General features: G+C 44.3%; 1 protein-coding gene across 1 annotated transcript in view; it reads left to right on the plus strand.

Annotated features, from left to right (window-relative positions):
• Nucleotides 1–11,232, plus strand: part of LTK (leukocyte receptor tyrosine kinase) — a 1,073,506-nt gene extending 1,062,274 nt beyond the window's left edge. The window contains exon 18 of the mRNA XM_044073449.1: nucleotides 10,124–11,232. Coding sequence (XP_043929384.1) covers nucleotides 10,124–10,600 — 477 coding nt within the window. The 3' untranslated portion in view covers nucleotides 10,601–11,232. The remainder of the gene's footprint in view (nucleotides 1–10,123) is intronic.
• The last annotated feature ends 865 nt before the right edge of the window (nucleotides 11,233–12,097 follow it).

Here is a 12,097-nt window from a genome sequence, read left to right on the forward strand (position 1 = left end):
ATAACTTGAGGAATCAGAGGAAATGGAGGGAAGGCATAAAGAAGTCCCTGGGGCCAATCCTGGGTCAGAGCGTCTCTGGGGGGATGGCCTGGAAGAGGGAAGAGAGAGAAGAAGTCTGGGCATTTGCTGTTTTGGGGAGTAGCAAAAAGATCGCAACATGGACGACCCCATTCCAGAAAAATCTCTTCCGCTATAGATTGCTTGAGAGACCACTCGTGAGGCATGAGAATAGCTCTGCTCAATCTGTCCGCTACAATGTTGGTTTTCCCAGGGATATGCGTTGCTACCAGAAACCGATGAGAGGAGATTGCCCATTGCCATAGTCTGAGCGCTTCGACACAAGGGGTAGGACTTGGTTCCGCCCTGTTTGTTGATATACCAAACTACAGACATGTTGTCTGTGTGGACTGCAATTGTCCCTACGGGAAGAAAGTCGTTGAGGGCTTGCAACGTTAAAAGCACTGCTCTCATCTCCAGGACATTTATGTGCAGGTGGTATTCGAACGGCTGCCATGTCCCATGAACCATCCTGCCCTGATAATGACCCCCCCCACCCGATCAGGGAGGCATCCGTGGTGACAGTGGCTACCGGGATGGGGGTACAAAGTGTCTGCCTTGGTGAACCTGGGGAGATGTGATCCACCAAGCAAGATGATCTTTGCAAGTCTGTGTCACCAGAATCTGGTGACGCATTGGAAGTTGTTGGTACGACCACTGTGTGAACAGCATCCACTGAAGAAGGCGCATGTAGAAGCGAGCCAGGGGAAGAAGAGTAATGGCCGCAGCCATGAGGCCTAATACCTTTAGAACCATTCTGGCCTGTACTTTCTTGTTGGCTAGAATGATCCTGACATGACTTTGAATGTCTGAAACTCTTTGATCTGTAAGGGTAGCTGACATCCGAACAGTGTTTAAGTTTGCGCCTATGAAAGTAATAGACTGGCAGGGCAATAAGGATGACTTTTCGAAGTTTATTGAGATGCCCAAAAGAGTACAAAGCTTTATTGTGTAATCCCTGGCTTGAATAAGCTGATGCCTGGTGGTGGCTGAAAGGAGCCAGTCGTCGAGATACGGAAACACCTGGAATCCTTGACGTCTCAGGTGAGCCGTGACCACTGCCATGCATTTGGTGAACACTCTGGGGGCTGTAGTGAGACCAAAGGGCAGGGCTCTGAACTGAATGACTGGACCCCAGCCGAAAGCGGAGAAATCTCCTAGAGCGTCTGTGGATTTTGATGTGATAGTACGCATCCTGAAGATCTATTGAGCACATCCAGTTGTCCTTCTGTAAGAAGGGCAGAATTGACTGAAGAGTGACCATTCAGAATCTTGTCTTCCTCACAGACTTGTTGAGTCTACTGAGATCCAATATTGGTCTCCAGTCTCCCGTCTTTTTGGGGACCAAAAAGAACCTTGAGTAGATTCCGGGCTCTGAATGATCTGTTGTAACTGGCTGAATGGCTCTTTTTTGCAGAAGTTTTAAGACTTCTAACTCTGTAATTTCCCTTAGACCGGGTGGTACATCTGGAAGGGAATTTGAGTGATAGAAAGGACTTTCCTCGAAAGGAATTTTGTAACCCTCGGATATGATCGACTGTACCCATCTGTCTTGAGTGAGGGAACGCCAGGCTTCTGGGTACAGCGATAGTCTTCCCCCGACTGCCTCCATGGATGGACAGCCGGGCAACATCTCAGGGATGCTGAAAGGGCTTGTCAGAGAGAGGCTCTCTGTTTCCCTGGTTTTTTGGACCCCCTCTGCCTCTAGAGCGGCATCTGTTGTTGTTACCCCCTCTGCCTCTAGGGGTAAACTGACCACGTGAATCTGGCATGACTCCTTGGGATTTGCGGAACCACATTTTGCCACCTTTCTGTCCTTTGGGGTAAGGTCTAGAAGGGGTGGAAAAACGGACTCCTACGGCAGAAAGAGTCTTGCCGTCCTGCTCACACCTGGTCAAAGTTTCCTTCACTTGAGGGCCAAACAAAGCTGACCCATCAAAGGGAGAATTTGTGAAGGATGCCTTAAAGGGATCTGCAAAGTCACATAGCCGCATCCAGGCTTGGCGTCTAAGGGCCACACCTGTACCTGCGGCTCTACTCGCTCCATCAGCAGCATATGATATTAACCGCATGGAGGAGTTTGCAATGGAACTAAGGGTTCCTAGCTGCGAAGCAATTTTTTCCTGAGCTCCTGCAGCTGTAGGATCCTGTACCACCTCACCTAGCTCCTTAAAGATATCCCTTTGGAGTCCGGTGAAGTGACATAGGTAATTCAGCGAATGCATAGCAAAGGTCGCTGAGGAAAACATCCGCTTACCATACCCATCCATGGTCCTAGAGTCCTTATTAGGAGGATGAACAGGTATGGAAGGATCTGCAAGTTCCTTCTTAGTGGCAGCCGCCACCACCATGGCATCAGCAGGGACACCTTTCGTGAGGAATTGCTTGTCCGGAGGGGCAGTAATAAATTTAGAAGGCCTCCTAGGAACTGGCTCTACAGAGTCAGGAGCAGCCCAAGCCTTTCGAGCGATAACCTGCATAAGGGGGTCGAAAGGCGGAGACACCCAGGAGGTGGAGGGCTGAGATCCAAACGCCTCTAGGTATACTGACTCATCCTCAGAGGGATTATTGGTGGGCCAGTTTCCCCTCTGTTTAAGGAGTTCTAGGATGTCTGAGAAGGAGACATCCTCAGAGGGGGATCTTGGGGATCCCTCTGACTCATCCAAGTCAGTATCTGAAGTGATAGACTCGGGGGAGTCTATATGTTTCCTCTTACAAGTCCTCTTTCTAGGAGGATCTCCCGAAACATCAGGAGAATCCTCGGAAGAGGGGGATATTCCCAATGGGGAAACCTGAGGCGGAGGATCTCTGGGTCCTGTAGCAAGAGAAGTGGCAGAGATGTCAACAGGCACTACAGAGGGAGGAGCTAAGGGAACAGACTGCTGGCTGATACCAGTGGCCAGCACACTCTTCATCACCTCGAATGCTCCCCTCCCAGGAAGGTCCGAGAGAACCCGTTCCGAAGAGCTAGGAACTCCAGGGACCACCGAAAGGGAAGTCTCCGAGGCAGATGTCGGAGCCGAGCTCACCAAAGCCGAGGCTCCAAGGGGAAGAGCGGGTTCGGACAAGGGTCCGATGCCACTCACCCCCTCGGAGGAGACCATGGAAGCCTGGCCACCGAATCCCTCTAAGGAAGGTCTCGAAGAGGAGATAAGAGTAGAGGCTGAAGGAGCAGAAGGGGGTATCTGTCCCTCAGCCGTAGCAGTAACCATTCCCGAAGACTCCAACTCCAAGCTCTGGGGTAGAGTTGAAGGAGGAACTGCAACGGGGTGTGGACCAATAGCCATCTGTTGAGACGGACTATGTAACATTTGGGCCAGTGCCTGTGACTTAAGTAATCTACTGACCACTCTCTCTAAATCATGGTCAGAAAGCCTGGATGACCTTGAAGATCGGCTCCGATGGCTCCGTTCCAAGAGGAGAGGTGAAGCCGGAGCCGAAAGTATCGGCTCCAAGGAAGGAGACCTAGACCTCTTCCTCGAAGGAGCCATCGGAACCGATGAAACTATTGAACCTGTCGGAGCCGACAACTTATCGGAGCCGACAGGTAGCTCGATGCATCGGCTCCAGCCGGAGCCGATACAGCCACAAAGTAACGGTGTCGGAGCCGATCGGAGCCGACACCGATGCCTGAGCCACATGGTGGTCGGAACCGATCGGAGCCGACACCGGTGGTCGATGCAGAATCGGCACCGATAGCCATCGGTGCCGAAGGCTTAGTTAAGCCAGAATCGGCTCCAGCCGGAGCCGATCTCGACTCAGAACGAGTCGGAGCCGAGGCCGCAGGCTTGGACACAGAAGCCTGGGCCTTGGAAGACTTAGCAGTCTTGGATGGAGCCGACTTAGCCGGAGAGCCCTCCGGCTTAAGAAGGCCCCTCAAAATCAACTTATTTCTTCTTTCCTGCAGGACTCTCTGGCTGAAAGAATGACAAATAGCACAGGAGTCCTGCAGGTGAAGAGGCCCCAGGCAGTACAGGCAAGAAGTGTGACCGTCTGTCAGAGACATTTTCTGACAGCACGAGTCACACTTCTTAAAGCCTGAGACCCTTTCTTTAGACATGGTGCAAACACAGACACACACACCAGTCAAAGAAATTAAATTAAATATACCAAAAGGTATAACTAAAAAACACACACACACACCCTAACAGGGGGGGGATGGGATGGGAGAAAGTCTGACTAAAAAAATAAGAAGAGACAGATAATTTTCTGTCAGAAAATGTTTAAAACTAAAATAAAACTAACAATAAAGGGTTTTTTAGTCAAAAGGGGCTAAAATAGCGAAGTAGCAAATCACTTACCAGGAGCTGGTAAAAGGAGGACCTCATAAGCGAAGCGGCAAACGAGATCTGGGTACTTACCACCTTGCATCATGGGATATGGGGCTGCCTCGAGCTGGTAAAAGTGACTCTCGAGCTTAGCAAGTGCCGAGTTGAACCCACCAAGCAAGAATGAAGGCGAGATTGACAACTTAACATTTTCTGGTTTTCTTGCAAATCACTGAAAATCAAAGTCACTAAATAATGACATACTTTTGCGTTACAAACTTTGTATCCTTCAAAAAATGCATGCTAACACAAATCCTGTTATTCCGACATGTTTCTAAGTTTTTAAGCGTAATATTAAAATCTGTCCCTATATTTGGGCCTTTGTCCCCCCGTTAACTTAGGCTTTGTCCAGATTTCTTGACTAAGAGGTTGAGAGGTATGTACTGCTGGCAGTTTTCTATAGGGAATCTTTGTTAGCAATGTCTCTGCATGCTGAGACTTCTTCATAGAGAGTCATTGCTGGAAAAGTTTCTGTGTGCTGGAAATGACTCTATGTGATGGCACACAATCTGTGTATTCACACAGTCTCTGTTTGTGTGGTGCACTGTCTTTGTGTACTGGCACAGTCTTTACCTGTTGGCATGGTTTCTGTGTGCTGACAGTGTCTCTGCAGGTTGCATGATCTCTGTTCACTGACAGCTTCTCTGTGTGCTGACAGTGTCTCTCTCTGTGTGCCGACTCTGTGTGTTGGCATGGTCTCTGTGTGCTGACAGTGTTTCTGAATGTAGGCATGGTCTCTGTGCACTGACATCATCTCTGTCTGTGTGTGCTGACAGTGTCTCTGTGTGCTTACAGTGTCTCTGTGTGCTGACAGTGTCTCTGTGTGCTTACAGTGTCTCTGTGTGCTGACAGTGTATCTGTCTCTGTGTACTGACAGTGTCTCTGTATGCTGACAGTGTCTCTAACTGTGTGTGCTGACAGTGTCTCTGTCTTTGTGCCTACTGTGTGTTGGCATAGTCCCTGTCTCTGTGTGTTGACAGTGTCTCTGTGTGCTGACAGTGTCACTGTCTCCATGTGCTGACTCTATGTGTTGGCATGTTCTCTGTGTTTTGTCATGGTCTCTGTGTGTTGACAATGTCTCAGCATGTTATCATGGTCTCTGTGCACTGACAGTGTTTCTATTTGTGTTTGCTGTGTCTATGTCTGCATGTGCTTACAGTGTCTCTGTCTCTGTGTGTTGGCATGATATCTGTGTGCTGACAGTGTCTCTTTGTGCTGACAGTGTCTCTGTGTGCTGACAGTGTCTCTATGTGTGCTGACAGTGTCTCTTTCTTGGCATATTCGCTGTGCTGGCACTATCTGTTGGCATGTCCTCCATTAGTAGTGTCTCTGTGTTGGTATGGACTCTGTTAACAGTGTCTCTGTGTTGGCATGGACTCTGTTAGCAGTGACAGTGTTGGTGTGGTCTCTGTAAGCAGTGACTCTGTGTTGGCGTGGTCTGACTGTTAGCTGTGTCTTTGTGTTGGCATGGACTCTGTCTGTTAACAGTGTCTCTGTGTTGGCATGGACTCTGTTAACAGTGTCTGTTTTGGCAGAGTCTGTTAGCAGTGTCTCTGTGTTGGATTGATCTTTCTCTTTTAGCAGTGAATCTGTGTTGGTATGGTCTCTGTTAGCAGTGACTGTGTTGGTATGGTCTGTGCCTGTTGGCAGTGTCTCTGTGTTGCCATGGTTTGTCTGTTAGCAGTGTGTCTGTGTTGGCATCGTCTGTCTGTTAACAGTGTCTCTATGTTGGCATAGTCTCTGATTGTTAACAGTGTCTCTGTGTTGGAATTGACTCTGTTAGCAGTGCCTCTGTGTTGGTGTGGTGTCTGTTACCAGTGTCTGTTTGCATGTTTACTGTGCTGGCACTGTCTCTGTGCAGTGACAATGTTTCTGTTTATGTACTGGCCCTGTCTGTACATGCTGGCAAGTTCTCTACATGTTGACACTCTGTGTTTTGGCAGGGTCTCTGCGTAGTATAAATTTTACTTAGAAAGTCATTTGACAAGGTTTCTGTATTTGTGCTGGCTGTAGCTGTCAACTATCCAGAATTTCACAGACTGTCCATATTTTTACCTCATATTTTTGGTCTGTTTCTCATAAAATTTCTAGTTTTCTGGCAAATCACTGAAAATCAAAGTCACTAAATAACGACATACTTTTGGGTTACAACCTTTGTATCTTTCAAAAAATGCATGCTAACACAAATCCTGTTATTCTGACATGTTTATAAGTTTTTAAGAGCAATATTAAAATCTGTCCCTATATTTGGGCCTTTGTTCTCTCATTAACTTAGGCTTTGTCCAGATTTCTTGTACTAAGAGGTTGAGAGGTATGTACTGCTGGCAGTTTTCTATAGGGAATCTTTGTTAGCAAGGTCTCTGTGTGCTGAGACTTCTTCATAGATAGTCATTGCTGGAAGGGTTTGTGTGTGCTGGAAATGACTGTGTGTGTTGGCACACAATCTGTGTATTCACACAGTCTCTGTTTGTGTGGTGCACTGTTTTTGTGTACTGGCACAGTCTTTGCATGTTGGCATGGTTTCTGTGTGTTGACAGTGTCTCTGCATGTTGCATGATCTCTGTCCACTGACAGCGTCTCTGTCTGTGTGTGCTGACAGTGTCTCTGTGTGCTGACAGTGTCTCTTTCTATGTGCCGACTGTGTGTGTTGGCATGGTCTCTGTGTACTGACAGTGTTTCTGCATGTAGGCATGGTCTCTGTGCACTGACATTATCTCTGTCTGTGTGTGCTGACAGTGTCTCTGTGTGCTGACAGTGTCTATTTCTCTGTGTGCTGACAGTGTTTCTGTCTCTGTGTGCTGACAGTGTCTCTGTATGCTGATAGTGTCTCTGTCTTTGTGTGCTGACAGTGTCTCTGTCTATGTGTGCTGACAGTGTCTCTGTCTGTGTGCCAACTCTGTGTGTTGGCATGGTCAGTGTCTCTGTGTGTTGACAGTGTCTCTGCATGTTGGCATGGTCTCTGTGCACTGACAGTGTTTTTGTCTGCATGTGCTGACAGTGTCTATGTCTGAGTGTGCTGACAGTGTCTCTGTCTCTGTGTGTTGGCATGATCTCTGTGTGCTGACAGTGTCTCTTTGTGCTGACAGTGTCTCTGTGTGCCGACAGTGTCTCTGTGTGCTGAAAGTGTCTGTGTGTGCTGACAGTGTCTCTGTCTGTTTGTGCTGTTTTGGCAGGATCTCTGTATGTTGTCATGGTCTCTGTGTGCTGACAGTGTCTATGCATGTTGGCATGATCTCTGTTTGCTGACAGTTCTTCATAGAAACTCATTGTTGGCAGAGTTTCTGTGTATTGGTGCAGTCTATCTGCTAACAGTGTCTCTTTTCCTCTCTGCATGTTGGCCCTGTGTCTGTCTGTTGGCCTGGTCCCTATATGCTGGCAATATCTCTGTGCTGCATTGTCACTGTTTGTTTGCTGGGTTTGTTTCTGTGTGTGGTCTCATGGTCTGTGTGTTGCCATGGTCTCTGTGCGCTGGGTATGTCACTGTAAGTAGACGGTCTCTGTGTTCTGGCACTCTCTGTGTGCACTATCTCTATGAACTGGCCATGTCTGTGCTTGTTGGTACAGTCTCTGTGTGCTGTCATGGTGTCTGAATGCTGACCGTGTCTGTGTGCTGACACTTTTTCTGACTTTAGACCAGCTGGTAAAACTATGTACTGATGTAGACCACTATTTGGCATGTCCAGTCACTCTGTGACTCATCAGTCATTACAGAATCTGATATTTTTCTCAGGTTTAGAGATTAGAACTACTAGGCTGCACCACTCACTCTGTGACTTTTCAGTCATTACAGAATCTGATACCTGCATCAGGTTTAGGGACCAGCACTAATGTGATGGTTCGGTCATTACAGAATCTGATACTTCCCTCGGGGTTAGGGACTAGCACGATTTGGCATCTCCAATAACTCTGAGACTCTTTTATCACATCTTCTTTGATCATTTCTTGAACATCTTCTTATACTAAGTAATTTTGTGTCTCTGACACTGTATAAGGTTTTTGTCTAAACTTTAATCCAGATATTCTCTGTATATAACATTATATATGTGTTACTCAAAAGCATAGACATACACATAGATGTATATACACACACACTCGGTAACCTATGGCATCTCATATTCATCATGAAACAGGAGGAAGAACCACCTTATAGGAGACACAGCCTCATGAAACCAGTTTATGATCACATGCACTCGTACCATATCACCAATCCAAATAAGGAATGAAGTTCACTTTTTCAGAAGTCAACTGTTGAAGGGGTGAAAGATTAATATACAATGACTATTATTCTATTATTTAGCTCACATCTCACTGATTCGGGTTATGAATTTCCTCACTCATGGCCATGTGTTGGAGTGACTGTATTTCTTGACTTGTTATGTTAAGCTGAAGGAAGAACTTGGAGTAGGGTTAGTGCCCCTTAAACTTATATCTGTTTTTACTGGAATCAGCATTGTCTGAGTTCAAATCTAGCAAAAATAGGGAAAAGACAAAATGTAAGAAATGTATGTAAGTGTGTTCCTGTATGTATGACTGCAGGATACACTCAGGTCCAAATTCACGTAGGTGTCTTTGACTTACACAGAGTATGGACAGATACTGTAGGGATTTTAACCTAAAGATTCGCTGATGTACGAGGGAGATGTACTGTCAAGTGTGCTTACAGGAACTGTCCTTCATCTTCTGGTTAATTCCAGTTTCCCCAGGATTACATCTTGAATGATGTTCCCTGAAAAGGCTAACAGAGGTACATACGATATAAGGAACTGTCATCCCTTGTTATCTGATTTCAAATTGCTGAAAGATTTATTTATTTATTCATTAATTGACTTATTAGCTTTTTAACCCAGTAAGGACACATCCGTTTAGACAATGTTTCCAGATTACTTGTAAGAGTCTGAGAGAATCTACAAAGGACTGCAGCAGAAATCTCTGTTGAAATTAATAGCTTAATTATTTATGCTAGTCTGTGCTGAACTCCTAGGTGAGATTTAGTTTGCTTGGCTTGAGTAAGCAGTCACAAACTGAATACTTGGAAAGGAATGGCCAATGACTTTGAAAACACAGCATGCAATGTTATTAAGTACTATGAAATTACAGCACAGTCCATTATACTGCCTACTAGATTCCTGAAGTTTGAGAATCTTGTTGTGGTTGTTCATAAATGTCTTGTTCCCACTAAAATTACATTTTAAGCAAAGTCAGATTCACAGAAGAGGCACCATACACTCCATCTTGGTCTCTGTGTTCTGAACATTCATTTAGGAGGTCCAAATATCAGAGCTAAATCTTACAGCTTCGCAATTTGCAATCAAAAAACAAAATATACATTTTTATGTTGCATACTACTAACATTCTCTGCAAATTGTAGGGAATATTGAGAATGTACATATAACAAAGAGAAATATCAGCTATGCGTGAATAATGTGCTTGCCCCTTTACCTATGTTCATGGCATCTTAAATGTAGTTGCATTTGCAGCTGTTCAAGTTTAGTAAAGTGAGAATTATTTGCATGTATATTATATATGTAAACCACCCCTGAACTTAAAAGTTTGCTTGTTTTTTGTACTTTTATGTATATATTGAGCTCTGTGAAAAAATTTCTAGAACTCAGGGCAGCTAAAGCTGAATTCAGTGTCTAGAGCAGTTACAATAACACTGATACCTAATGGTGTTAGCCCCAGTAAAAGCATGATTACATCTGTAGAAGTGCTTGTTTATTGATTTGTTTATGTTTTAGGACCCTGATGTCATCAATGCAGATCTACCCATTGAATGCAACTCGGTGTGTGATGACGAGCAGAGTAGAAGAATGCATGCAGAGAGCTCCAGTGATAACAGGGTATCATTTTCAGCATACCCTGCACTGACATTTCCAGTTGCCCAGACAGGCACAGAATTCAGACCTGAATCCCAGAAGCCTCTGCAGACACAGCATTGGGAATTACCTTTGAAAGACAGCTTGAAAGTCTGGGCAAAGAAAGGACAGCACATTTCTGGCCATGTTGATGTCAATGTACCATGGCTCTCCCACGAGCAATGTCTTTTTAGAGAGTCTTTTACAGATACAACAACAATCCAAACTGAAAGACAAAATAATAATTCCAAAAATCTGTGGAATCCCACATATGGATCTTGGCTACTGGAAGATGTTACCACAGCTAACAGAGGCTCAGACATCCATGGCATAAAAAGTTATGCAAACACAACAGCATGAAAACTTTGGTTTTGATAACACCATTATCTCTTCACCAAGCTTCAGAGCTTCTATGCAACAAGTCAACACCCACTACTCACAGTCTGATATAAAGTAGGAATGAAATGTTCAGACTGCAGAATTTTTCATATAGAAATATGGGATTATCAAAGTTCCATAGCCAAATATAAATTATCAACAACTGTTATTAAGGAAGCCCTTACTTCAACAGAAAATATACAGTCATGCAAACCAGGAAACAAAAACAAATAACCAAGACTCAGGGACTTCAATTTCAGATCATCTTTTTGTGACAACAGTTTCTAACTACAGCCTGATTATACCAACACTATGCAACTCAAAACTGTTTTGGGAAACTGCTATGAAAGATAAACAGACATTCCTACCACATAATGTCACTTTCAGTCTTAAACAATTCACATGTGGTTGAAAGCATCAATACTAATTAAGTTTGAAATGACCAGAAGTAATCTGCTAATGATGATTACTAAAATATTATTTTCATTTTCATCTTATTTATTTTGTTGAATTCTGTTGGATTTTGTCCAAAACATGTTTTTTTCTAAACTTATATACTGTAGTTTAACAGCTGACCACTATGCCAGAAGAAATGGAAATTTTCTCCAAAACAGTGTTGCTTGTCTGTATTTTCACTTTGTACCTCATTAATTTTAAAACTGCAGACATAAATATGTAATCCTACATCAGCCACAAAGCACGCTTCATATCAGCAACATTCTTGTGCACAGGAGTAAGGCAACTTGTATTTTTTATTATAGACCTCATTTAGCTGCATGAAAAATTCCGCCAAATGCAAGTCATTCCTTGTTTTACAGAACCAGTCATCCATCTCTAATTGTCCGTTCAGAGTTATTTTATAATTAACAGATGCCATTACTCAAGGGTAGCACTGTGTCTCAGTTTAACAGATGGAGCATGTTATGTTACTGAGAGGTATGCAGTGCCATTTGTCAGACAGACTACCTTTTAAAGAATGAGTAATTTAATTCCTAGGAAAATGTTTTTCTTTAACAATTTGCAGGAAGATCTACTAAGATTAGTAATCTGCTGTACAAGTCGATTGAGTTCATCATAAATATTTGTATGTGTTTACAGCTTCATCCAGTTTATTAAAGGCATTCAAAATTTTGAGGACTTTCTCCGTCTCATACATAACAGAGTAGATTGTTCTCTATAGGTAAGGGAGGTGAGTTGCTCCATCTCATACATAACAAAGTAGATTGTTCTCTATAGGTAAGGGAGGTGAGTTGCTCCATCCCATACAGAACAGAGTAGATTGTTCTCTATAGGTAAGGGAGGTGAGTTGCTCCATCCCATACAGAACAGAGTAGATTGTTTTCTATAGGTAAGGGAGGTGAGTTGCTCCATCTCATACAGAACAGAGTAGATTGTTCTCTACAGGTAGAGTAACTGTTAGATAAGGAGCTTTTCTTGTAATCTTGTTCACATATGAAGGGAGAAGGGATAGGGAGATAA

This window comes from Protopterus annectens, chromosome 6.part0, assembly GCF_019279795.1.
Source record: "Protopterus annectens isolate FY-2018-M chromosome 6.part0, PAN1.0, whole genome shotgun sequence".
NCBI lineage: Eukaryota > Metazoa > Chordata > Ceratodontiformes > Protopteridae > Protopterus > Protopterus annectens.